The 26,780-nt window shown below is 43.6% G+C and overlaps 1 protein-coding gene across 1 annotated transcript; it reads left to right on the top strand.

The window, feature by feature from the left end:
• The first annotated feature begins 320 nt into the window (after window positions 1–320).
• Window positions 321–14,048, top strand: FKBP6 (FKBP prolyl isomerase family member 6 (inactive)). Its single transcript, XM_063091857.1, has 8 exons — window positions 321–377; window positions 465–582; window positions 947–1,036; window positions 1,833–2,035; window positions 3,221–3,340; window positions 12,360–12,554; window positions 12,681–12,790; window positions 13,958–14,048. Exons 1-8 carry the CDS (start codon window positions 321–323, stop codon window positions 14,046–14,048), a joined length of 984 nt encoding a protein of 327 aa, XP_062947927.1.
• The last annotated feature ends 12,732 nt before the right edge of the window (window positions 14,049–26,780 follow it).

Below are 26,780 nucleotides of genomic sequence, written 5' to 3' on the forward strand. Positions count from 1 at the left end.
CCCATCCCTACGTCCCCGTCACGTGCCCCATCATGCTCCGCCCACACCCGCGTGCGTGCCCTCCCCGTGGTGTCCCTCGCGCCCGCTGTCACGTGCACCCGCGCGCCGTCTGCAGCTCCCAGGGCGCGCGAGGGCCGTTGGCGGACGTTGGAGAGAAGTGATGAGCGGCGGCTGCTGGAGGCCTTGGAACAGCGGAACGCCACCGTCGGAAGGGGACTGCCGGGTATAAAGGGCCGGTGGCCGGGGCCTTCAGAGCCTCCCGGAGTCTCAGCGGGCAGGGCGGCGGGCTGGGGCTCTCGCCGCGGGCGGCCAGCGCGGACATGGGGGACAGCGCCCGGAACAGGGGAGTCCTGGATGGGAAAGACGCCCCCGGCCAGGTGAGGGACGGCGCTGGAGGCCCGGGTAGCATTGGTGGCCAGTCGGGTGGGTCCGAGGTCTGAGGTCTGGCTTTCGTTCTCCACCAGTCCCTGTATGAGCGGTTAAGTCAGAGGATGCTGGACATTTCTGGGGACCGAGGAGTACTGAAGGATGTCATCCGAGAGGGTGCTGGAGAACTGGTGACACCTGATGCTTCGGTGCTAGGTATGGCCTGCGGCACCTGCTGTTTGTCCTCGGGGACCATGTATTTGTACTCTCCTTTGGGGCGAGGGAGACCACGTTTTCAGAAAACAGCATTTTATAGGGTCAGAAATGCTTTGTTTGAATTGAGGATTTTAAGAGGAAAGTAAGGGACACTGTTTCCCCCTGCGTGATGCCACGGTGAGCAGTGAACACTCGGAGGCACGTGAAGAAAGAGGAAAAGGTTCATTCCTATAGCTCAGGGAGCTGGGCAACTTAAACTCATCTAATTCATTGTTTCTGTGTGGTGATGAAAGAGACTTGCTATTATGGAGGTGTGGGTGTTTTGGTCTGTTCTTCTTACACTCTTATCTTTCCTCTGTTCTAGTGAAATATTCTGGATATCTGGAGCACATGGACAAGCCCTTCGATTCTAATTGCTTTAGGAAAACTCCTCGGCTAATGAAACTTGGAGAGGGTAATTCAGATTGGGAGCTGGAAAAGTAAGGGATTGCTTGGGGAAGAAATGCCTTAGGATGGGAAAACTCTGTCCGGTGCAGAGAGTCTTTGAGTTGATTTTTCTGAGGCCGGGTTTTTGGTAAACCAGCCATAGTCTCTTCCACATTTCCCATTGAGACCTCGATATTTGGGAGATGGCCTACGTGGCAAGGTTACCGTTGCATCTTGATTTAACCATTGGGCACTTTTCTTTGTTCATCTATTAAATAAACATCTATTGAATGCTTATTTCCCACAATGCCTGGAGAAAAGAGAGGCTATACTTAGAAGATTAGAATGCCTCTGCCCTTAAGGTCTTCACAGTGGGTGGAGGAGACTGACCCGCATTCAGACAACCTAGTAGAATTGGATGAGTGCCTGGGAGGTATAAGCAGTGTTGTGGGTGTGCTTAATGAAGGCACAGTTAACTCAGGGCTGGGAGGATTAGGGAAGGCTTCGTGGAAGAGAGGGCATTTAAAACGAGTCCTGAAGTTTGAATAAGATTTCAACCAAGGTAGAAGCTGGCATGGGGTGAGGAGGAAGACATCGTAGGAAGAAGGAACTACATGACAAAGATGTAGATGTAGAGGCCAGAATACTGCTGAGCCTGGAGAAGCTGGAGTTTGGGAATGGGTGGTGGTAGTGGGACGCAAGGTTGAAAAGTGAGTTGGGTCCACAATGCAGAAGTCTTGGAATAGCACATGGAGAAGTTTGCACTTGGATGGGGAAGAAGCTGATGGGCAAGTTTCAACCAACTTCTTTGTCTCTTCTTCCAGATATCACCCTTAGAGGCATGGAACTGGGTCTTCTGAGCATGCGGAGAGGGGAACTAGCCAGGTTTCTATTCAGACCATCCTACGCCTATGGAGCGCTGGGCTGCCCTCCCCTGTTCCCCCCAAACACCACTGTTCTGTTTGAGATTGAGCTGCTTGACTTCCTAGACTCTGCTGAGTCAGACGAGTTTTGTGCTCTCTCAACTGTAAGTTCCAGAACACAGATGTCAGTACTTTATAGAGAGTGGGATGGGTTTGTGGTAATTCTAGATAGCCTACCCTCCTTGCTGATGATCATATACCCCAGGTTCCCCGCCAGGCTCTTGTGTGTCATTCCTCCGCTTCCTAGTCCACCTTAGCAGTGACTCTCGTGTATGGATAAATGTGCTGGGCCAAGGTAAGGCCAGGGTTTGTTATGCGTTAGCAGTTTGAGCTGATCCTTCGGTCGCTCTTTGCCTAGTTCTCCCTAAGAGACGGTGATCATTTGCTTTCCAGCAGTGAGTTTGATTTCCAGCAAGTCAGGCATTGGTAGCTCATAATTAGGGTGATTGGATAATTGATTGTCCAACCCAGGACACTTGAGAGTGAAAAAGGCTACTAACTGGATGGGATACCCAGAACATCAGGTGTAAACTGGGACAGTCCCAGGGAAACTAGGATATATGATCAGTGTCCTCATGTCTTAAGTTTTGCCTTTTCTTTGTAGACTTTCACTTAACCTTATTCCATAGGTACAGGGCTTCTAATGCCATCAACAGTCATATGCACTGTCTTTATCATGCTGTCGCACACTGTATATGAGGCCCAAGATGTCCATCCCAGGGTTTACATCTACATGTGGTGTCTCCCAGCTAAATTGTCAGCACCCCAAGTGAGGGATCTCACCTTTTTCTCATCTTTCTACAGAGTAGGGGTTCTTGCAGATGCCTGGCTCCCACCAGTGGTGTACTGATTTGAGATCTCTGGGGATGGGGCCAGGACAAAAGAGCACTGTGGGTGATTCTGATATGTAGCCAGGGTAAAGCATCATGACCATAAAGACCACCAGGGCAAACCAAGACCTGTTAAATGCTTGTTGGATAAAGGGTGGTTGTGAGCCTCGATTTCTGTGCTTGGCAAGTCCCATCAGTTTCTAATTGCATGGGAGACTGCTTCATGGAACATGTTGGAAAGACTGAAGAAGTGGACTGCCTTCTGGCTCTAGTCTGTAAGATGGGACCAGTTATAACACCAACCTGCCGCAGCGACTGTTGTAATTCAGAGATGACCTCTGTACACATAAGGCAGTAAACAAAAGTTCAGAATCTAAAAGAAAAACTAACAGCCATAGTAACACTTGGCATATGGCTTTGGTTTCCTTGCTGGGTATTCTTCGTATCTTTCATCCCCAGGAGCAACAAAACCAATTTCCTCTTCAGAAGGTCCTAAAAGTGGCAGCTACTGAACGGGAGTTTGGCAACTACCTTTTCCGCCAAAATCGTTTCTGTGATGCCAAAGTGAGATATAAACGGGTAAGAATGCTTTCAAAGTTAAGGGTGAGTTTAGATCCAGAAAACTTGCTTGCTTAAAAAACACAGACTTTGTCTCTTTCCCTACTTTTTATGGGCAGCCATTAAGAAAAATCTCACTTAAAAAAAAAAAACTTTCATGCCAAAGGGATAATGACTGGGAGAGGGGACAAAGGGGGTTTAGGAGGCACCTAGTAATGTTCTATGTTCTGGATGCTGGTTAATGGGTGTGTTTAGGTTGTGAAAATTTATTGAGTTATGCCCTTATTTTTGTTCTTAACTGTATGCACATATATTTAAGTTAGAAGTTTGTTTTTTGTTTTGTTTTGTTTTTAAAAGATGACCGGTAAAGGGATCTTAACCCTTGACTTGGTGTTGTCAGCACCACGCTCTCCCAAGTGAGCCACGGGCCGGCCCTTAGGTTAGAAGTTTTAAAAATTCCCATCCCACTGCTCTATAAAATAAACTTTATTAGTTAAAACATTGCCATCCAAGTAGTAGATCCTCTACCATCTGGTTTCTCTGTTTGCCATCTTCATTTTGTCTCTCTGACAGTGGAGATTCATCTGACTCTGGAGTCATTCCAGTCTCACCAAAACCTTCTCATTGTGATTTAGCTTCTTGTGTAGGTTATGCTGACAGCAGTTTTCTGCTTCCTTTGTAATTCGATTACTTCAGCAAATATGAGCAGTTTTTGTGTGCCAAACTACTCTAGGTTCTAGAGGCAAACAGGACAGTTTCGAAGCTAGAGGCATGCTGACTTTGTTTCACTGCATGCCAATCCTAAACTATTCAAGATTTGCAATCAGCTGAAAGTAACAGAATCCTGAAAAATAAACTAGAAATTTATTTTTTTTCACATAAGGAGAATTCTGAAGAAATGCAGTCCAAGTCTGAAGGGAGGCAGTTCCACAAAGCCTCAGGGATCCAGGTTCCTTTGTCTTTCTTCTTAACCAACCTTGTATGTGTCCTCGTCTCCTCCTCACAAGGTCACTCAGCAGCATTACATGGTCACCTGGTCTGGACGAAGGGAGCAGAAAAGAGTCTGGAGGCATCTGATGTTTGTTTATTTATGTTAAGAGCTTTCCAGAAGTCCTCCCAGTGTCTTCCCTTTCTATTTCCTTGGCCAGACCATGTTTTATGAACACTCTTCTTAGCTGTATGGGAAGTTGGAAAATGTAGTTTTTCAGTTAGTACACTGCTGCTTTGAATTAAATGGGGGTTCTGTTAGAAGAAGGGGGACATGGATATTGGGTAACAGGATCTGCCACATTTGGCTCCTTCGAATACAAGCCAGGGAGTGAAGACGGGGGAGCACATGCCTGCGCATTTGTCATTTGGGGTGTGAGAAAAACAGGTTTCTAAACTTGGAAGGTAGAGATTTTGCCTCATGGTCAAGTTGAATCGTGGATACTGTTACTTGTAAAGCTTCTGGAGAGATAGCCTGCTTACTTGAAAAACATTTTTCCCACAAAAAACCCACTTCACTCCTTGCATCCCCTAATCCTGTTTCCTCAGTTTGATCCCCTGAGGCTATCACTTTTTAATTGTGTCTGCTGTTTTCTCTGGTAGTCTGCATTTACAAATAACGTGCTTTGTTGGTCTTTCTGACATTTTTGATCTCTCATTATGAAAGCTGAGGCTTTAGACCTCACTGTCACCTCACTTCTGTTTTCCCAGTGTTGTTGTGTCGCAATTTTAAAAATCAGGATTCAGTCTTACATCGTTAAGGGTGTATAAATATGACGTACTGCAGAGCCAAGTAATTTACTATGATTATATCCCCTTTCTTGTGCAGCATCCCCCTTTTTTGCCCCTTAAATTGCTTCTTTGTTTGTTCAGTTTTCTATATACCTATCACTGTTCCTTCCTAAACTTGCCCACAGCAGTAGAAAGCTCCTTTCAACACAATTTTCCATGTGGTCAGGCCTGTCATCCATTAGTCCCATGTTTTTCTGGGGACGTCTCCACTGGAGCTCCTAGTCAGGCTGGATGCTTTCTGGGCCCACTGCACAGCTCTTGTCCTGGGGCTACCCTGTGATTCTGTTTTGTGAATTTCCCATTATTTTTCTCAATTTGCTCCTTTGTTTTGATAGAGTACATTGTTGTATGTCTAAAAATATTTTTTTTATACTTCTAGAATTGCTGTTAAGTCTAATACCATCTAGGTTCCTATACCTTTATATGTAACCTATGTTTTTTCTCTGGAAAGAGTTTATGATTCTTTTTCTTTCTTTTGTTTTTTGTTTTCTTTTGTCATCTGGCTGGTATGGGGATCCAAACCCGTGACTTTGATGTTATAAGGCTGAGGATCTTTTTTCTTTCCTGTCATGTTAGTGATCTTACAACATTTTACAGTGATGTGCCTCTGTATGTGTTTTTAAATTTGTTGTGTTGAGCCCTTTGTATTTTCTTTCAGGAAATTTTTCCTCAGCTCTGAGAACATTTCTTGAGTCTTGAGTTATTTCTTTGATAATTTGCTTCTGTCTTTCTCCACTGCTCTCTTTTTCTGAAACTCCTATTAATTAATTATCAGATTCCTGGATTGAGCTTCTAGTCTGGGAGCTTTCCTTGACTTTTTTTTTTTTTTTTTTTTGCCATTTCTTCTAATGAATTTTTCATTAAAAATTTTTTTTCAAAACCTCTTTGTTCTGTTTCTTTTTTCCAGCATTCTGTTCTGGTTTCATATATGCATTATTTTCTCTTACCTTTTAAGACTACTGATTATAATTTTTAAGTTTTCTTCTCTCTGAATCATCTTTTTTAATCTAAACTCTTTTTCTGTTTGGTTTTCTGTGTTCATTTGCATTGTTTGGTGGCAAGTCACAGAGACCTGTAATTATGGTGATCTAGTTTATTTTTCATTCATGTGAAAGGCTAGAGGTCTGCAAACCAGGCCTGGTTGGTGGCTCTGCTTCACATGTGTTCTAGAGTGGGACTCTGGGCCTTATGGTCCAGGATGGCGATCTCTGAGTTCTAGGCAGCAGAAGGGAAGAAAGGGTGGAGGACATGTACCAACTCTCCTTTAAGGAAGGTTCCTGCCATATGACACTTCTACTGAATTATGTTTTCCAGAATCTGTTCTCTTGGCCATGCCTGGCTGCAGGGAAGGCTAGCAAATACCTATATTGTGGTTGTACATGTTTCTAGCAAAAAAATCCTGTTATTGTGGAAGAAGAAGAGAACATCTACTTGGGAGACAGAAGGCCACCCCTCCCACAGAGGCTTTCCTCAAATGGCTGGTGATCTTCCGGTGACCCTTAAGGTTTGAAAGAGGCATCAGAAAGCTGATTGGGAACTCCAGGTGTTTGGTGGGGCAGGTTACAGTGTGATCAGATAGAGACTCCACACATCAGAGTATGCAGATGTTTCCTTCCAGGCCATTTGTTCTCCCATCTTCCACCCAGTGGCTGTGCCTAGCTACCGGTGTCTGGGAGCCAAGCAGGGGAACAGGACCAAGGTTCTCACTGTCTGTCACTGAGACTTTCATACCCCTGGTGTCAGTATACCACCTTCCTGCCCTCTGTTCTATCCTGCCCCTGAATCAAGAACCCCTTTGTTTTCATTTCTTTAGAAACTAGACCACTGATTCCTGAGGTGGTGGCCGTCTGGACGTTTAGGGACAGTGCGTGGAGAGAACATTTGACCTGTCCTCCTTTGCTCAGCCCCGCTTGCACCCTCTGATGGCTCTCATTCCTCATTCTGTCAGTGCCTGGGGCTCTCGTGTCTTTGGGCTGCAGACCTGCCCCTTTTATACTGGCACTGTGCTCTCCGAAGTTGGTTATTGACCGCCGTCCACTCTGACAACATTGGGTTGTTATTGGTCCTTCTCCTGTCCTTTGCTCTTGTTGGAGCATACCTTTCTTATACCTTTAGGGTTAGGAGAGAGTAGAGGATGTGTGTTGTCTGCCTCGCTCAGACAGCAAGTTTCGCATGCCTTTTCCTATTAGAAATTTCCTGTCTTTGGAGCAGCAGATTGATATTTATTGAGCACCACTGTGTTTCCAGCCTTTTGCACAACATAGTATGGGTCACACTAGAAGTATCAGGCAGGGTTCTTGTTCTGAAAGAATTTGAATCTAGTTGTGAAGATAAAATGCGGCTCCAACAATTAACAAATGCCTTTGGTCTGGGTGTTTGTGTTTCCGCAAAATTCATATATTAAAACCTAATGACCAATGTGATGGTATTTGGAGGTGGGACCTTTAGGAGGTGATGGGGTCATGAGGATGGAGCCTTCATGAAAGGATTAGTGCCCCTCTAAAGGAGGCCCTCGAGAGCTGCTGCCTGGCCCCTTCTACCATGTGAGGACATAGCTAGCTGGCACAATCAGTGAACCAGAGAGCAAGCCCTCACCAGACACCGAATCTGGCTGCACTCTGATTCTGGATTTCCCAGCCTCCAGAACTGTGAGCAATGAATTTCTATTGTTTATAAGCTAACTACCTTATGGTGTTTTTGTTCTAGCAGTTTTCTTTTTGTTTTTGTTCTAGCAGTCTGAATGGACTAAGGTAGGTACTTAGTGCTGTAGTTTTTCAGAGAAGGGGAAGATTTTGTGGGCTAGAACAACTTGTAGAGGCTTCTTACAGAAGAAATGGGGCTTTTAGCTGAGTCTAGATGGATGCAATGGCACTTAGGGAAGTAGAAGGAAAAATTAACCGTGGGCAGGAGAAAAAAAATGAGCAAAGGTGTGAAAGTGAACAGAACCTCTTCAGGGTGCAGTTGGTAGGTTCCTTCCTGAAAAATAGTAGGGAAATAGAGATGTGGCGGCTAGATTCAGGAAGACATTAAAATGTGTATGGATGGATTTTGACTTGATGAAGTAGATGGTAGGTGTATTAATTCATTTTTATGTTGCTATAACAGAATACGTAGGACTGGGTAATTTATAAACAATGGGATTTATTTGGCTTGTTGAAGCAAAGGACTTCAGTCTATAAGAAAATTTTAAGGAGGTGCTTTGTTAGATTTGCAAATCGGGGGAGACTACCTCTCACAATGAAGAGAAAGTCTGCCCACTTAAAAGAAAGGAGAAGAGTTTTCATAATAAAAAATATGGAAGTTTGAGCGGTAAAATAAGGTTCCATACGTTGTTTAAAACATAACAGGTTAGTAATTACTTTGTTTTTCCGGGATGTCTTTGATCTACAAAACAAGGTTAATTGCATTTGCAGGACTTAGATAAATGGTTACATTTATTATAATCTAAACAGTAGGTTTCTTGATGTTAATAAATTCCAGTGAAATTCTGCTTTGTCGGGCCCAGAGGAACAAGTCATTTTATTTATTTATTCATTTGTCTTTAAAATTTATTTAGTATTATTATTATTATTTTACATTCTAAGATGTTGTGGAGCAATTGGGGGAGGGGGAGAGGGAAAGGAGGAAGGGAAAAGGGTGGAAGAGGAAGGAGGGGAGAGTGGTCAAGGCCTGTGGCACCCCCCTCGTTCCGACAAGGGAGCCCCAGGGGGCTTCCGTCGACTTGGTTTCGGCTTGGCTGGATGTGGACTTTGTGGGGGCATGGCTGAGGCCCTCGGCAACCCCCTCCCCCCAACCTGGGAGCCCAGGGCACTTCCAGCAGCAGCCTGGTGGCCCTGCTTTATAGCATTTGCCTATTTCTGTGGTGTAAATATTGCCGCCATAGTTGATTTCAAGCTACTAAAGTGATATTAATCACTGCCCTGGCTGGGGACCCCAGACACAAGTCATTTTAAAGTTGAAACATGGAGTTATTCTCCCTTCACTTCTCCTTTCTGGCCTCATTTCCTCTTCCAGATCACAATTCTGGGACAGCTGCATCTCGTGTGGGCCTCAGGCTGCTGCTTCTCATGGCAGAAAGCAGCATGGGAGCCAACATGTACAGAGATTGCATGGCAAAAGAGAAAGCGGTGGGGGGGGGGAGGAGGAAGGTGCCCAGCTCTTTTTAACAACCAGCTCTCTCAGGAAATGCCTGAGAGCTCACTCACTCCCCAGTGAGGGCACTGAGCAATTCATGAGGCATCTACCCCCATGACCCAAATACCTCCCATTAGGCCTACCTCTTAAATGTTCTGCCTCCCAGCATGGCCACATTGGGGATCAGATTTCAGCACGAGCTTTGGCAGGGGTGCACATACTCAAACCATATCGGTAGGGAACCAGTGAGTGAGTTGATAAAAGTCATATTTGGGGAAGAGGCAAGGCAGTGATTGCTGGAGCTCATGAAAGCTCAAAGTTTCCATCGTAAAAGTTTCAGGAATTTTATGACCTGGTTAATATCACTTTGGCAGCTTGAAATCAGCTATGGTGGGAATATTTACACCACAGAAATAGGCAAATGCTATAAAGCAGGGTTCCACCTCCCTCTGAGAGCTGGTTATTAAACACCAGCACACCACTGTATGTAGGACATGTTCAAGGGACAAAGTTTCATTAGTATCTATTTTGTGTTAGGCACTGTGCTAGGCATATTGCAGCTAAACCTGCTAAAGGATCTGGGAATGTGTTAAAGAAGGTATGAATTATGCAAATAGTAGAAAATGTTCTGGAAATACTTCCAAAAAATGAATGGTTAGACTTGATGAAATTTTATATGTACATGACAAAGGAAACAGAAGAATGGGATTTCTTCAAGGTTTCTGGCCTGAGAAAAAATTTAAAAGCAAGGAGTAACTGGGAAAGAAATTTGTTGCTTTTAGCTTTGATTCCTGATGAGAATAACCAGGTAAGGATGGCCATAGAAGACTGTTTCAGGTGACAGACAAATTGTATCATGATTCAGTTTTGGTATGGGACCAGGATTTAGGTGAAAGATCCAGGTTGGCGATGTGAACGAGATCTGAATTCATTCAGAAGGTGTGGGGCCAGTTGACAGAAACTTGGGTAATGCATGCCCAGGGCTTAGAGATATAAGGGAAGACAAAGGAAGGCTCGTGACTTTCTCCCTACAGTACCAGCTTCTGACATGCTTTGCAGTTCTTCCGTTCTACTCGCACCTTCCAAAGGGGTCCCAGGGAATTCTCTGGCACATTGGCAGAGTTCTTCAGTTTTTCGGGGTTTTTAAAATTTTTTTGTTGTTGTTGAGGTATGATTTACATACCATAAAACTCATGCTTTTCAAGTGTAGAATTCGGTGATTTTTAGTGTATTAACAAGGTTGTGCAACCATCACCACTGTCTAATTCCAGAACATTATCATCATCCCAAAAAGAAACTCCATACCTGTTAGCGGTTACTCACCATTCCCACCACACCTCCAGCCTCTGGTAACCTCCGTTTTAATTTGTTTCTGTGGATTTGCCCATTCTGGACATTTCATGTAAGTAGAATGATCAGATATGTAACCTGTGTGACTGGCTTCTTCGCTTAGCATGATGTGTTCAAGGTTCATCATATTGCAGCAGATACCAAACTTCATTCTTTTTAGGGCCAACCTATGCCCCATTATATGGCTCTCTTGCCTTTTGTTTGTCCGTTCATGATTGGTGGACATTTGGGTGTTTCTACTTCTTGTTTATTATGAATAGTGCTGTTAAGAATATTTGTGTTGAGGTTCTTGTGTGGACATATGTTTTCAGTTTTCTTGGGTATGTACCTAGGAGTGTAATTGCTGGGATGTATGGTAACTCTATGTTTAGATTTTCAAGGAACTGCCAAACTGTTTTCTACAGCAGCTGCACCATTTTCATTCTTTCCAGCAATATACAAGTGTTCTAACTTCACATCCTTGCCAACGCTTATGTTACATTTTAAAAATTATGGCCATCCTGGTGGGTGTAAAGTGGTATCTCATTGTGGTTTTGATTTTTACCCCTGATGACTAATGATGTTGAGCATATTGTCATGGGTTTATTGGCTGTTTGTATATCTTCTTCAGAGAAAGGTCTGTTCAAATCCTTTGCACATCTTTAATTGGATTAGTTGTCTTTTTATTGTTGAGTTGTAAGAGTTGTCTATATATTCTGGATACTAGACCATTATCATATATATAGTTTGAAAATATTTTCTCCTATTCTGTGGGTGTCTTTTCACTTTCTTGATATTGTCCTTTGAAACACAAAAGTTGTAAATTTGTATGAAGTCCAGTTTATTTATTCCTTCCTTATTTGTGCTTTTGGTATTATAGCTAAGAAACCATTATCTAATCCAAGGTTATGAAGATCTACACCTATGTGTTCTTCTAAGAGTCTTAGACTTTTAGCTCTTACTTTTAGGTCACTGATCTATTTTGAATTAAATTTTGTAAATAGTGTAAGGTAAAGGTACAACTTTATTCTTTTGTGTGTTATTATCCAGTTGTTCCAGCACCTTTTGATGAAATGACTGTTCTTTCCCCCACTGAATGGTCTTAGCACACTTGTTGAAAAGCAGTTGACTAGAAGAATGGGTTTATTTCTGGACTCTCAGTTCTATTCCATTGGTTTTTTATTTGTCTCTCCTTATTGCCGGTACCACACTGACTTGATGACCGTAGCTTTAGTTAAAGTTCTGAAATTGGGAAGTGTGAGTCCTCCAGTTTTGTTTTTTTTCAAGAATGTTTTGGTTACTTGGAGGTCCCTTGAATTTCCACATGAATTTTCAAATTGACCTGTCCATTTCTGCAAAAAAAAAGCTGTTGAAATTTTGGTAGGGGTTGCATTGAATCTGTAGATCAGTTTGGGGAATTACTGACATCTTAACGATATGAAGTCTTCCAGTCATGAACGTAGGATGTCTTTCCATTCATTTAGATCTTTAGTGTCTTTCAACAATATTTTGCGGGTTTTGGTATATAAGTCTCACACTTTTTAAAAGTTTATTGATACGTATTTTATTCTTTTTGATGCAATTGTAAATGGAGTTGTTTTCTTTATTTCATTTTTGTACTGTTTATTGCCAGAGTATAGAAACATAACTGACTTTCATAGATTGGTCTACGTCCTGCAACACTCGCTGAGCGTGTTTCTTTAGCTCTAATCATTTTGTGTGTGTGGATTCTTCAGGATTTTATGTGTGAGTACGTCAGACTGTTACTCCTCTTGACGGGCGCCTTCCCTCTGCACAGGCCTTGTTGCTTCTGCACCGGCGGCTAGCGCCCCCTGAAGACCAGCACCTGCTGGAGGCCGCCAAGCTTGCTGTTCTCCTTAACCTGTCTTTTACGTACCTGAAGCTGGACAAGCCCACCATGTCCCTGCGCTATGGAGAGCAGGCTCTGGTCATTGACCAGAAAAATGCCAAGGCCCTCTTCAGGTGTGGACAGGTGAGTTGGCGGGCAGGGACTGGGGAACAAATATCCAAGAAGAGGTAACAGCCGTGCTCAACTCCGGCGCTGCAAACGTGTTGCCTTTCCTAAAGTATGCTTTTAAAATTCTGTCCTTTATGACAGGCTTGTCTCCTCATGGCTGAGTATCAGAAGGCCCGGGATTTTTTAGTTCGAGCCCAGAAGGAACGACCCTTCAGTCATGACATCAATAGCGAGCTGAAGAAACTGGCCCGGTGAGAGCTCTATTTGCAAGAACGCGAACAGAGCAGGAGATGTGAGATGTGGCTGTGGTTCTGGTCTGTCCACCTGGGTAAAGGACTGACTGTGTTATGAGGCAGCCCCCACTAATGCTGGTTTTCTGAAGTGCTCAGTGTGCTAAACCAGCGGCTCCTGGGGGCAGGTGGGACAGACTGCCAAACTATGTCTGGACCGTTTCCCACTTCCCCGTTCCCCCTACCCTGCAAATAAGCGCCCCCTACAGAGCTGCGCCAGTATAATTTTTAAAAAGGGTCTTCTTCGGATACTCTTCCCTAGTTACCAACTGAGAACCGACTGCGGAAGGGTGTGTCAAACGTCCTGCTGTGATGGGAAACGAGCCTTTCAGGTCTGATTCATACCCATAGGTATGAATTGACCTCCTTGTTACCCAAGTGATAAAGACACAGTCTTTAGTAGTGTAATTGTTTTTTTCTGATTATAGAAGTTACATATTCATTGTAGAAAACTTTGAAAATGTCAACATATAAATAGGAGTCACCATAATTTCATCACCTACTGATCTGTCTACTGTGTTTTAAGGTTTTTTTTTTTTTTCTTCTGTATTGGTGAGATTCTCTACTCCTTTTAACATTAAACATTCAATTCAGATTGCTCATTAAAACTTTATTGTCATTAGGAATCTGAGGTGTGTGCATCTTTTACATTTGGATCCAATTGTTACATTTCAGGCCTTTTAGGACTTTCCAGTAATTTATTTTCTGGTATTTAAAAGTATCCTGCCAGCGTACTGGCCAGCTGCCAAAAAAAAGATGGATAAAAAAGTGAAAGTATCCTGTCAGGTTAGATGTAGAAATTTGGGGAGCTGACCATTCTTTAGCAGTAAAATATCAAGATAAGTTAGAGGCTGCTGAGTGTGGGGGTCACTTGGCAAGACTCAGCCTGGAGCTTCTCTGACAGTCTTTTCAAATTAGGGGCTTTTTGTCTAAGGGCTTCCTAAACAGCTCTTGGGAGCTTTCCCTGTCTTTCCTACCTCTCCAGCATCACTTCCACCCCCTCCTGATTCAGTGTAAGGCCTGCTGTATTTTCAGTGTTTGTGGACCTTGAGTGGAGAATTCCAGCCACCAGATGTCACCTCCTACCAACACAAACTTTCTCTAACTAGTGTGTATTTCTCTCTACAGCTATTACAGTGACTATGTGGATAAAGAGAAGGAAATGTGTCACCGAATGTTTGCTCCTTCTGCAAATGGCTCTACAGTAGGAGAAGATTAAAGGTAATCAGAGGGCTGGAGTAGAATAAAAAGCTTCAGGATTTTGGCCAGTGTAGAGAAGTGCGTTTCTCTCTTTGGCCATCTGGTGAATAGTGGCTATCCGTAACTGGGGGTGGGTGGGGGTATAGAAAGTTCTTTGTTGCAGCTAGTAACACGGGTATAGTGCAGAATGCGTGTACTGTAGGCCTGCCCCTAAGGAAGGTCACTATTGGAAAGTTCATCCAGACCTGGAGGTTAAATTTATAGGTTTGTACAGCCTTGAGCTTTAAATTCTTTTAAAACTTTTTCATGTATGAAACTACGAGTATTGTCATTAATGTGGTAATTTAGCTGGGCTTTGAAGTGAAGAGTCAGTCTTCTCTTAATCTGGTTTTTCCTGAGAACTCGAAAGCCTCCATCCTCACTCTACCTCTAGCATGTTACTGCGGAAGACAGACCAGTGTCAAGGGGTAGGGATGGGCTATGCCTCTTACGTTCTGCTTAGTGCTAGAATTAGAGATTTGAAGATGCTGGAACCCAATGGGGAGCAGAATCTAACGTTTCTACCAAGCACACAGCTTGTGATTTAGCAGGCGCAGGATAAAGTTTCCCCATGAGTGCATGAGATAACCCTCTAGTCTGGTCTACGATTACTTAAGAAAATTAATGGAAACAAAATCACCTGCCTTAAACACCTGCTTAGCGGGGCAGATAACTGCTCTCTCTCGAGAGAGAAGTTAAATAAGTAACAACAAGAAAACAGCTGCTGAACAGGCTTATGGTGATAAATCTCTCCTTTGTTGCTACCTACATCTCTCTACAAAAGAGGCTTGAGAGGAAGCAGTGAAAAGGCCTATTCATCCCAGACGTTTTCACAAGTGGTAAATAAACTGCTGCTATCTGCCCTGTCAGATGCAGCCCGTCAGCATCAGATGTAAATGTGGCCTTTATCACTGATGCTGGCCCTGTGACCCCAGCCTTCAGGTCTCCTGAGGGACTGTGGCGTATGTTCAGGTCTTCTGAACTGAGATGTGAACCAGAGGATTGCTCTTGTTTGGTTACTGTTAATGTCCAATAGAGATGGAGGGCTGTTGGCTGTTTGCTGGACATTTTGGACTGTGATCTGACATGTCCTCCCATTAATGAAGATCCAGTCCTTCCAGTGTCCATCCCTCAACCAGGTCTTGGGAAACCCAGTTGGGCAACAGGTTTCCTTGCTGTCTTTTTCACTTCCCAGCCTTTTCAGTCTGTAAGGTTTTGGAGGCTGATGATTTTTAGATAGTTTTCCACATATTTCTGACTCCTGAGTATTTCTCTTATCATCAGCAATGACTATATTTAGGTCTAAAATGGCCATAATTGTCATTTTCCCATGCTGTGGAGATTATAAAATATTTTGGCTTTTTTCTCTGATGTTTTCCGTGCTTCCCTCTTTTTCTGTTGGACTTGTGGCCCAGTTGGTCATTTAAAAGAAGGTAAAAACTTGGTTGTCTTGACAATCTAATTTTGACTAACTAGGATCATTTTAAATTGTGTTTTTGTCATATTAGATTTTAGATGCTTTTAGACTTACGAGATTACTTTGGTGGAACTTTTTAGACTTACAAGATTACTTTGGTGGAATAAGTGTTTTCTCAATTGTATTCTCTAAGCCTGTGATTATAATAGACTGAATTTTTTGAGATCAGAAACCATGTCTTTTTTTCTAGCATTTGGAACCATGCCTGGCTGATGATAGCTGCTCAGTAAATGTTGGTTGGATCAAGTGTAAAATAGCCGAAATGGTAGCCCAGCCTCTTTTAAACATATCCTTCAGGCTGGCTCTTATATTGGCTGTCAGGACTCTTGTTATTGCCAGTGACAGAAATGCATTTTTAGTATCAGCAGAAAAAGAGATTTGCCGAAGGGATCCTGGGAGTAGCTCACAGAATCAAAGGAGGAGTTCGGACAATAAGGTAGGACCAGGCAGTTCTGAGGGCCTCAGGGGCTGTCAGTCCCCTCTCTTGTTCTCTCTCACTGTGAGGAGTGCCCAGGCATTCATCTCCACAGCCTTTCTAGTGGGGAGAGCTCTTCCTTACCCCACACCTCCCTCCTCTTCCTGTCCCAGCCATAACTCCAGTTCGACAAATCCTGAGGCAGGGCTCTGGCCTGATTTGGGGCATGAAGAATGCCAGTGGTGGCGTTCCTTCCTAGCACCACAAATAAACAGAAAGACGTCCGCGGTGGGTGCTGAGCGGCACTTGCTGTTCTTGTGAGCGGGAACGTTAGTCTTGCTGTGATCAAGCAGGGGACCATTTGCCAGTTTTGTGAGGTGGCAAATCTATTGCAGCTCCTGGTGCTGGAAGATGAACAATGGAAGGAACAGACATGTCCATAGTCTTTCTCCTTAGGATTTCCAGGGGGCCTGGCAAGAACATACACCTCTGGAAGGGAGTATTCTTTGGGATCATCTAAACAGTCAAGATTAGAGGTCAGTGTTTTGACTCAAATATATTAGAAGACCTAGAGGTTTATGGCAGACCCCAAGCTAATGTTTGACAAGCTGTTTTGAAACTGTTTTTCCTGTGGTTTGCAAAGCAGTAGAGGCAGTATTCCCGTATTTGTATACACCATATTAAAACTTTTGTAAGTGGACATTTTTTAAATACCACACGGTTAAAGACTTTACCGTAGCTTCATCTACTGTAGAAGCAATTTTACCAGAGGCACCAAAGAGCTTAATAACAGATGGCATCATAGTTGGAAACACCTGGAGTGGATTTCTTAATTCTGTTTCTGTACCTTTCAACATCATCTTCAGTTGGAGTTTGCACCGTGTCCTTCCTATCTTCGCTTTCCAGTGTCTGAGAACCTTGTGATTGTTTTATTGTGTCTGGAGGAGATGTCAAGGGAGCACTGTAGCTGTTCTCAACTACTTAAATGGTGAACATACAACTGGTGAAATTTACTCTGTGGTTTCCAAAAATTAGGACCAGGAAGTAGACACACTAGGAAGACAGAATTTGGCCTGATAGGAGGATTTACTAATTAAATATCCTGCCATAAATGACACCAAGTTCTCCCAACGTGGGAAGCACACAAAGAAAAGGTGCCACTTTTGACTGCTTTTGGAGAGTGGCCTTGGGGGAAGGCTCTGCTCATGGGCTCTTCCACTGTGTTCCACAGGGGTGTGGGTCATCTTAGGAGCTGGTGCATTCCCTGTCAGGCTCTGTCTGAGCAAAGCTAGAGGGCTCCTGAGAGGTGAGGACGTGTAAGAGTAGATGGCCTTTTAGGCCTTGCGCTCAAATGTTTTGCCATCAGGCACTTGCACACTTTTAAGGCAGGCAGTAGCAGCTCCCGTCCTTCAAGCATTTCTAGAAGAGATGAGATATAAAGTCCTACACTTAGTATTAAAAGATCACATAAGGAAAGGAAGTAGGAGAGACTTGATTCAAGAGCAAAGATTTTGTTGCCTGCTGGTTCAGTGTGTACCAAATGCAAGGCATGGCTGCCAAAGAAAATAGCATCCTGAACAGGGGAGAGACGTGTCCCACCCTGTGCCACCACTGATGGCCTTCCTTCATTACTGCCTCCTTCTACCATCTCTGTGGGGAGCTGACTGTTTGCAAGCACTATCTAAGTAGTCCGGTGCTTCTTCTGCAGTCCTGGGCTGCAGAGATCGGGGGGTCTAAACTGGGACGAGACAATGGGTTAAATCACAGAGAACCCAAGAGGAGGACCATGAAGGGAAACACCCTGATGGGAGAGAAGCTTTACCGAGCCAGGCCCTGGAAGATGGGTGCTGTGGATTGAATGTCCCCCCAAAACTTAAGTACTGACAGTTTGAAGAGGGTGGGGAATTCTTTTATGGTAATTGAAAGGTAGGGCCTTGAAGAGGTGATTATATTGTAAATGGATATGAGTAAATGGATTATTTGTGATTTAATGGTGGTCGTGGGCATGGTTATTAGGGCTTGAAAAGGAGGAGTGAGGAGTTAGCTCTCTCTGCTTCAGCCATCCAACATGCGACACCCTGCTTTGTGTGAAGCGTCACTATCCACCAACAAGGCTGTCACCAGTTGTGTTCCCTGGACTTTGGATTTCCCAGCTTCTGAATCTGTAAGCAGTAAATATTGTTTCTTTACAGATTACCCAGTTACAAGTATTTTGTTATAAGCAACAGAAACAGACTAAGACAGTGAGCACAGGGAAGAAGGAGGGAGATGCTCGTACAGCGAAAGTCTACACTGGGTGTGCAGGGTGGGCAGGGGTGACAACAAGGAATTCAGAGCTGAGGTTGGTTGTGGGCCAGGCATGGTCCTGGCCTTTTGGCCCTCCCTGGAGTTCAGGCTGTGTTCTGTAGGAAGCAGAGGAGGGGAAGACGTGATCAGAACTGAGGTGATCTGAGGGGGCTGAAGGGACAGGGTGGGGACACGTTTGAGGTGTAAGGTCCAGCAGGTGGCAGGTGTCTGAGTGAGAGGTGATGACAGCCCAGAAAGGAGGCAAGAGCGTGCGGCCTCTCATCTGGAATCGATGGGAGGACGCTGTCTTCAAGAGAATTCTAGTGGCAAACCAGAACTTACCTAAACAAGGATGACCATGATGCCAAAGGGTCTGAAAATGACCTGTGGTAACTGGTGGAAGGAACTGAAGCTATGTATTGTAGAGAGGAGAAGCTTTTAAGTGGTGGGTTAGCCACCTGCTAATGCACAGACGTGCTGGTGGGAAGGGTCGGATGATCCCTGTGCACTAGGAGTGATCTGGGAGAGCTTCCTGAGGAGTGGGCAGAATGTGAGCGAGCTGCAGCGTCACCAGCAGGCCCGGCTGGAGGACAGAGGTCAAGGCGACCCATTCTCACCGTCAGCTTACCTAGGCATGGCTCTAATTCTTCTGCTTTTTGTTTGTCATATTTTATTTTTCTCCTAGATTGTTTTGATAGCATTGTTCATGATTTATTAGCTTTTTTAGTTTATTTTTTAAATTTTGATTAAAATTTTTTAAAATTATATTTCCTATGCCAGATATTCTTTTACTTGTTTTTTGTGGATTACTGTTTCTAATATAACATCTCCATAATGTAGATGTTATTTCCATCTTGCAGATGATGAATTAGGCATGAAGAAGCCAAGTAACTTGCCAGTGCTACGTAGCTAGTAAGTGATAGAGCCAGGGAGTCAATCCCTGGCAGTCTGGCCCAGAGCCACCAAGTTAAACAAAAATACAATACAAAAGGGGTAACCAATTTTAACTTTTAACTCTTCCTTCTGGGGATTCTTCCAGATAGCTAAAAGTCATGTTTATATTGCCATTTCTTGACTTATCAGTTTTAGACACATATTTGTTGACTTCTTGTTGTGATATGATGTATATGTCAGGCCTCATGGCCAGCTTAAGGCAATGGAGCTGGGCTGGAAGGAATGCTTCAGAAGCCTGTGCCCTAACCAACCAGATGTCATCAGACCACAAGGGCTGTGTCACCTTGCAGACCGCTGATTTCAGAATTGCCCACTACTCTGTCAGAACCCTCCCTAAAAGTCTTATAGTATAATACCATTTCTTTCCTCTCTTGTAGTTATATTAATACTTTTAGACCCTCTGTTGGATTATTGTAATGAAATTATACCCTCATATTGATGTTCTTGGTTTCATAAACTCAAGACAGTCTTTCCTATGCTCTACTCTGTAGGACGAGAGTATTGACTGAAAAACCAATGCTATGTTTATCTATTTTTAGAGCTTTTGTTTTTCCTGAAATTTCTAATTACCTTTTTCTTTTTATTGAGCTTTTTTGCCATTATCATATCCTTATCTTTTCTTAAGACTCTGTGGTACCATATAATCGATGAATCCCCTTCCTTCTCAGGGACCTCCTTCTTGGAAATCTCCCTATTTGTGAAACAGTCTGTTCAGATTGTTCTATGGGCTGATGCACAGCTGCCATTCTGGGACCTATCTCCTGGGTTGAATCCACTATTTCCTGTTCCCTTTTTCTTGGTTTACTTCCTTGTTCTGATATTTTCTAGTAACTTCTGAAAGTTGGATGTATAGGAAATAAATTGTCTGAATATATGTCCAACAAATGATTTTATTAGACCTTGACACTTGATTAAAAATATATAGCTGGATATAGATTTTAGAATGGAACCTAAACCCCCCCCCACTTAAAAAAGTCTCCGCACTAGAAACTACCCCCTCACGCTTCCCCCCACTCAGAAGATATCCCCCCCTCGGAATTTGCCACCTCTTCAGACCTCCTCCTGCTAAGACCCTTTCACCTCCTCTGCTCAGACCCTGCTGTACAACTTCCCCACTCACGTCTCGCCCCTCCCCCTCAGGACTCACTTCCCACCCCTCCCCCAGGGCTCTCTCCCTCTTAGAACTTCTCATCAGCAACTCCAGGTGCTAGGTAAATGTCTGAGAACATACTTTCTTGGAGGGGAGTCATTTCTGAGAAATGTTTTTTCTTTCTGTCTGGAATCTTTTAATATCTCTTTATTCTTGATTCATCTAAAATTTCACAGTAATGTGTCCAGGTACCCCCAGGTGCCCAAGTCCTTTAGATAGGCACCTTCCTTCTGGAGGCTTGAGCTCTTAAGAGCTCAGAAATTCTTCTGTAATATTTCTTCTGTAAGAATTCTTCTGTAAAACACATTTTTCATTCATTTTCCCTGTTGTCTTGTCCTGAGACTCCTATTAGTTGGATATTAAACCTCCTGCATGTTGGATATTAGACTATCCTCCATGTCTCCTTAAAATTTTCTCTCTCCTCACCCCCTGAAATATATTTCATTTTCCTACTCTTTCACTTTTATTCCAGCAATCAAATTTTTCAATTCCAAGAGCTCTTATCAGATTTCCCTTTTTCATAATATCCCACTTCCTCCCTTCTTTGTTTTGTGAAAAACATCTCAGAGTTACACAGCTAAAGAGAATAGTGTCAAGGATTCCTTCATGTACGTAACATCCAGCTTTAACAATTTTCAACATAAAGCCAATGTTTTCATCTGTGACCCCACCCATTTTTTCCCTGTATAGGAGGAAAAAAACCAAACCTATTTTCTTCTATGCTCTTATTCACAACACTCAATATTTCTGGAACACCTCATTTCTGACACCAGCCATGTGGAGGTTTTTCCTATACCAGCCAATTCTCCAACACTAGCTGGTTGTCCTACTATTCAGCTCAATTGTGACACTCTCTACCTGGAGTTAGTGCAGACCTCACAGGTTAAGGGTTCAGTCCCGAAGACTGGCCCCACTTCAGAGTCCAGTCATGGGTCCAGTTGGTCACTTGTGCTTCTTGCCAACCAGCTATAAATCAGACGGTCCCACAACCCCCTCCTTGGGTTCTTTCATTTGCTGGAACGGCTCACAGAACTCAGTTACACATACTTATATTTAGCAGTTTATTATAAAGGATATTACAAAGGATACAGATGAACAGCCAGAGGAAGAAGTACCTAGGGCAAGGTATGTGGAGGGGTCTTGGAGCATCCAAGCCTTCACTGGGCACGCGACCTTCCCAGTACCTCCTAACACTGTTCTTTTAGGTGCAGTGGTCACCCCTAATCCGCAGGAGTGCCTGAAACCCAGTGGATGCCTGAAACCAAAGATAATTCTGAACTCTATAGTATTTTTTTCCTATACATGCGTACCAATGAGTAATTTATAAATTAGGTACACTAAAAGATTAACAGTAATAGCTTAATAATAAAATAGAACAATTATATCAGTATGCCAACATCACTATTCTTGTGCTTTGAGGCTATTATTAAGTAAAATAAGGGTGACATGAACACAAGCACTGTGACAGTCAGTCTGATAACCCAGCTAAGCTACTAAGTGACTAATGGGTGGGTGGCATGTACAGTGTGGGTATGCTGGACAAAGGGATGATTCACATCCCAGGCAGGCACAGCAGGACAGACATTTCATCACACTGCTCAGGAGAGCATGTAATTTCAAACTTATGAATTGTTTATTTCTGGAATTTTCCATTTAATATTTTTGGACCACAATTGCTGAAACCATGGAAATCAAAACTGCAGATGGGGGGTATTGCTGTACTTGTGGAGGCTTCCTTGTTTAGGCATAGTTGATTAATTTTTGGCCATTGTAATTAACTCAGCCTTCAGCCCCTCTCCCCTCCCTAATCACATGGTTGGTTTCCCCGGCAACCAGGCCCCATCCTGGTTATCCAGGAATCCCAGCCACCAGTCCTCTTATCACTTATCATTTCAGAGATTCTGAGAGCTTTAGGAACTGTGTGCCAGGAACGGAGGAGAAACCTAATATATATTTTTTATTATGATATAGTCCATCCCCTGGTCTCTGGCCATGGACCCCTTAACAGTAAAATGGTACACAACTCAAAAGACACTGGTACATTAGTAGAATCCCATTTGGTCATTAAATATTAGCTCAATCTATCATCATAATTGTATGAAAATGCTCCCAGAGTAAGGCCACTCAGGTTTGTAGGCTTTCATTCAATCTTGTCAAGTTCCAAAATCAGGAGTGGTCTTGGCAAACATAGCTTTCAAGCATCTATAATTCAGCTTAAGAGACATTATCATTATCTCTTGCTCTGAGCCTCTTCCAAGGCGTTAATGTGATCTCTGTCATTATATAATTCACTTATTCATTCCTTTACACTCAGCTGCTGTTCTTCCTTCTCTTCATTTATACCCAACCATTTCTGCCTTTGGAAGGGGCATTAGATTCTGCCGCTGTGCTGGTCTAGGTTGTGCGCAGCAACTTAATGTAGCAAATACCTCTCCCTTAGTCCGCTCCCATTCAGATAGTCTAAGATTACATAGGTGCAGAACTAGAGGACTGTTCTTACCACCTGACAATATAACTGCATTAATTGTTAACCCTTACTTTGCCAGATGGGGTGAAGGCACAACCCACCCCAGTAGGCCCTTAGGAATTCTGACATAAGGTTTAAAAACATATAGTTTCTCGCTTAGGAATCAGCCTTGCTTCCAGCACTTGGAGTTGCAGCCCTGGTCCTGTGATCACCTGCATCAGGTTGGTGGGGGCGGGCGGGGAGGTGAGGTGATGTAGGGAAGGAAGAAAAAAGTATAGTTGTTTATACCAGTGTACACCTCCCTTAGCAAGAATTGCATAGTCATACCAGCACACTTCCCAAGACGCACCAGAAAAACAGAGGACTGTTTAGTGGGTACCCTACTTTAGTCCCACTCATGTTGAGTGTGACCACACACTCTTGAGAGCATATAAGCCAGCCCTGCATGCTTTTAGCCCCCACCCCACCTCATCTTAGACAGTGTTTTAATTGCCTTTTCCACTTCTCTGTAGAACTGTTACTCTGAGGAGGATACTAGACTCAGCCCATCTCTGCATTTCAGTGCCCTCCCTGCCGTGTCCACTCATTTCATGGACACAGGTGACCTCCTCAGACAAGCCCACAGGAACATCTCCTTGTTGATTCCAATCACCTTCTGAACCTGGAACGGAACTCTTCTGGTGGCTATTGACATGTCCTATTTTAATGCACCCCCCACATTTCCCTAGTGAATGCGTAGAGCTATGCCCCACATGGGCACCTCTTTAATAGGCCTGATTTCCACTGCCCTCCTGCCCGACCATTTGGCCAGGCCATTGGCCACTGCCCATGAGTCAGCAAAAACCCAGATATAGGGGCTTTTACACCCTGTTCAGTTCTTCCTTCACTGCTAGGAAAAGAGCATGTGATTCAGTCCACTGGGCTGATTTGTTTTTACCTTCTTCGATCAGAGTAGTGGCCTTCCAGACATGTTGCCTGCTCACCTTGGAACTGCCATCTGCAAAGCAAGCAGCCCTTTGTCAGTGGAGAGCTGTGTGAAGGGCACTAGTGACAAAAGAATCCAGCAGCCTCTTACATGGTTCCAGAGTCTGTTCTAGGGGAAAAGAGGCTAGGTACTTTCTCCTTGGCATTCCTCTGGTGACACGATCCTATAAAAACCATTTAACTTCTTTATTCCAAAGTCCCAGTAGTCATCACTGGGAGGCAACTAGAGTCTCTTGCCATAAGCCCGAGTCTCCCCCAAGCTCCACATTGGGGTATCTATCACACAGAAAATTTATTCCTACCAGCAGTCCAGCTTCTAGTCTACACTGTGTGGGTTCAGACAGTCTTATTGGTTCCTATTTAGGAAGTCCAATTAATGTTGCTTGAAGTGCAGGTTTATGATACCAGGTAGGAGAAATACTCCCCAAGTCAGTTACATGTCCATCCTTGTAATATAATCAGGAAAAAGAGATGCAGCCGTTTAACATAAAAGCAGTTCAGACATACCAGTTCTCCTACAAACTTTAACCTTAATTCCATCAACCCTTACATTCCTACCTGTAGCCTTCACTAGGATTTTATTAACAGGTTTTGATTTTACAATATAGTACCAGGTAGAGGAAGTATTCCCCAGCCAGACATAATATCCATTCCCATAAAACATCCAGGTAAAGGAGACACAGCTCTTTACATAAAGCCTGTTTAAAGAGTTCAACTTTCATAATCCAAAGTATATTTCTTAAGTCACAATCCTACACCCCTAGCATTATTGGATTAATTTAATGCAAATCTCATTAATTTTTTAATTATTATTTTTTAAAATCTCAGTAATCTTATCACTTCACAAGTACTTCCCTAGGTATCTCTAGGAAAGATAAGAACCATTCTTGCACATTTTCTGTTCCCTGAAATGTTTCTTTTTCTATTTATTTGCTTTGACTTCTCTTTTCCGTGTTGTAGGCTTTCCACAAATGCTTGCTGTTTGTTAGTTGCCGTTTCATTTTTAAGAATGAAACGGTAGAAAAACCGACCAGGAGCTCTGTAAACCTGGTCAGGGCTTCTCCACAGACTCTCCTTAAGGCTGAGCAGGTAGGAGCCAACCAAAATGCTTTGGGGTCCTTACATACCCGAAGGAATGGGCTTTGTGTTGAGTACTGTAGAGCTAGGGCTGGGTCTGCAGCTCACAGACCCCTTAAGCCCATTGTCCAGACTGGGTCACAAACCCTTCACACGCAGGTTACAAGCTAGGTAACTGGAAAAAGGTCCTTGGAGCTGTGGTTGAAGGAATAGTAAGATTTATTCAGCACACACATGTCTACAAGCTAGGCAGTCCAAAGAGAAAACTCAGAAACTCAACTGCTACTGGCAAAATCCAAAGAAAACTGAGCAGCTACCAGCAAAGTAAACATGCTCTATTTTTAGACGCAAGCTCTCTGCTGGCCACCAGCTGCTTCACAAACTCAAGGACACACAATAGCAGCAACAAACTGAAAAGATACATGGGCGTACATGTGTACTAAGTCCACCTACATGCAACTTGTTTACAAAGAATGTGCTGCACCACCCCCAAGCAGACCTGAGGCAAAGGGGCCTGATTAAACTATTTTCCTCACAATTATACCCCTTCAGTGTCCCTCACCATACAATTTACACGTTCAGAATCTTCCACGATGTTCTTTTAGTGAGGATACATTTACATAACCTATTGTCTCTTCAATATGCCTTAAGGCTTATAGTTCTGTCCTTTTAACTGTTCGCTGCATATGTCCAGTAAGTAGTCATCATTGGTGTGATTTTCCATGGGAATCCTGTAGTCATACTGATGGGCAGTTCAGTGCATATTCAGTAGGCCGACACATTGATCACATGACTGGTGCAGTGCCTGCAGCTAGAACACTATGAGCGAAAAGATAGAAGGGTTATTGATACCATAGGGGAAGTTCTCGCCCCTCTGGTAAGGTACATGCCAGTGTGCCATCCTGAGAAAGGATGGTTGCAGGAATACGTATCTTACCTGGCTTATGATACCACACTTTATCCGCTAACACTTTTGGATCTGTACATTCTACATGTAACAGCATAGGGAACTCATAATTGGCCATAAAGATAATATAAATGTGCCCTTTGGAATAGAGCATTTATCTGTTCCAGGCCATGTTACCTTTATTCAAGGAAGTCAGGTATTTGTCACCCAAGGTGAAACTTCCCAGTCTTCCTCTAATCTTTTTCCCCACGTCCCTATTAAACCTACCTAGCGTATATGGGGGAATTTTATTCTCCAAGGCCATTCCCGTTGTACTGTCTGTCCCTGTTGCAAACAGGTTGGTGCCAGTAAGAGAATATTTCCATTCTTGCCATATCCTAGCTTCAAAAGCTTATCTTTAGTGGTGACTTGCAGCTGTATAGGTGCTGCAGCCCTATGCAACAGAGCTTCCACTGGAGAGGGCCCGCCCTTGTGGGGTCTCTCATTTAGAATCCTGACTGTCAGCCATAACCGCTATGTCCATGCCTTCAGGGTGGGGATTGGGTAGACAGCCTTAGTCCCTTTTTAAAAAGACCATTGTGCCGTTCAATCATTCCTGCTGCCTGGGGATGATATGGCACATGTAACCTCCACTGAATAGACAACTGGGAGGCCCACCTCTAAACCCCATGTCCAGTAAAGTGGGTTCCATCATCACTCTCTATGACTACAGGTCGGCCATGCATAGCCATAAGGCTGTTCAATGCTTTCATGGTGTTTACCTGGTCTGGGGCCTTACAAGGCCATACAAACAGAAGACCAGTAGCCGTATCAACAGCTGTGAAGATGTATCTGAAATTCTCCGACCTTGGCAGTGGTCTGACAAAGTCCACTTGCCATCAAGTCAGGGACACCCTTGCTGGAGTTATTTGCCCATCTGTATGGGGCATTTGCCGAGGGTGTGGACTTTCTTGAGCACATACTGGACAAGCATGACAAGCATTCACTACCTCTTC

The sequence above is a fragment of the Cynocephalus volans genome, chromosome 3, assembly GCF_027409185.1.
Source record: "Cynocephalus volans isolate mCynVol1 chromosome 3, mCynVol1.pri, whole genome shotgun sequence".
Classification (NCBI taxonomy): domain Eukaryota; kingdom Metazoa; phylum Chordata; class Mammalia; order Dermoptera; family Cynocephalidae; genus Cynocephalus; species Cynocephalus volans.

What these genes read in the sequence shown, in the direction of transcription:
- FKBP6 (XM_063091857.1), top strand. Translation starts at nt 321, where the DNA reads ATGGGGGACAGCGCCCGGAACAGGGGAGTCCTGGATGGGAAAGACGCC. An exon ending in GGAAAGACGCCCCCGGCCAG is followed by an intron (nt 378 to 464) that starts GTGAGGGACGGC and finishes GTTCTCCACCAG; the next exon opens with TCCCTGTATGAGCGGTTAAG. An exon ending in GCTAATGAAACTTGGAGAGG is followed by an intron (nt 1,037 to 1,832) that starts GTAATTCAGATT and finishes CTCTTCTTCCAG; the next exon opens with ATATCACCCTTAGAGGCATG.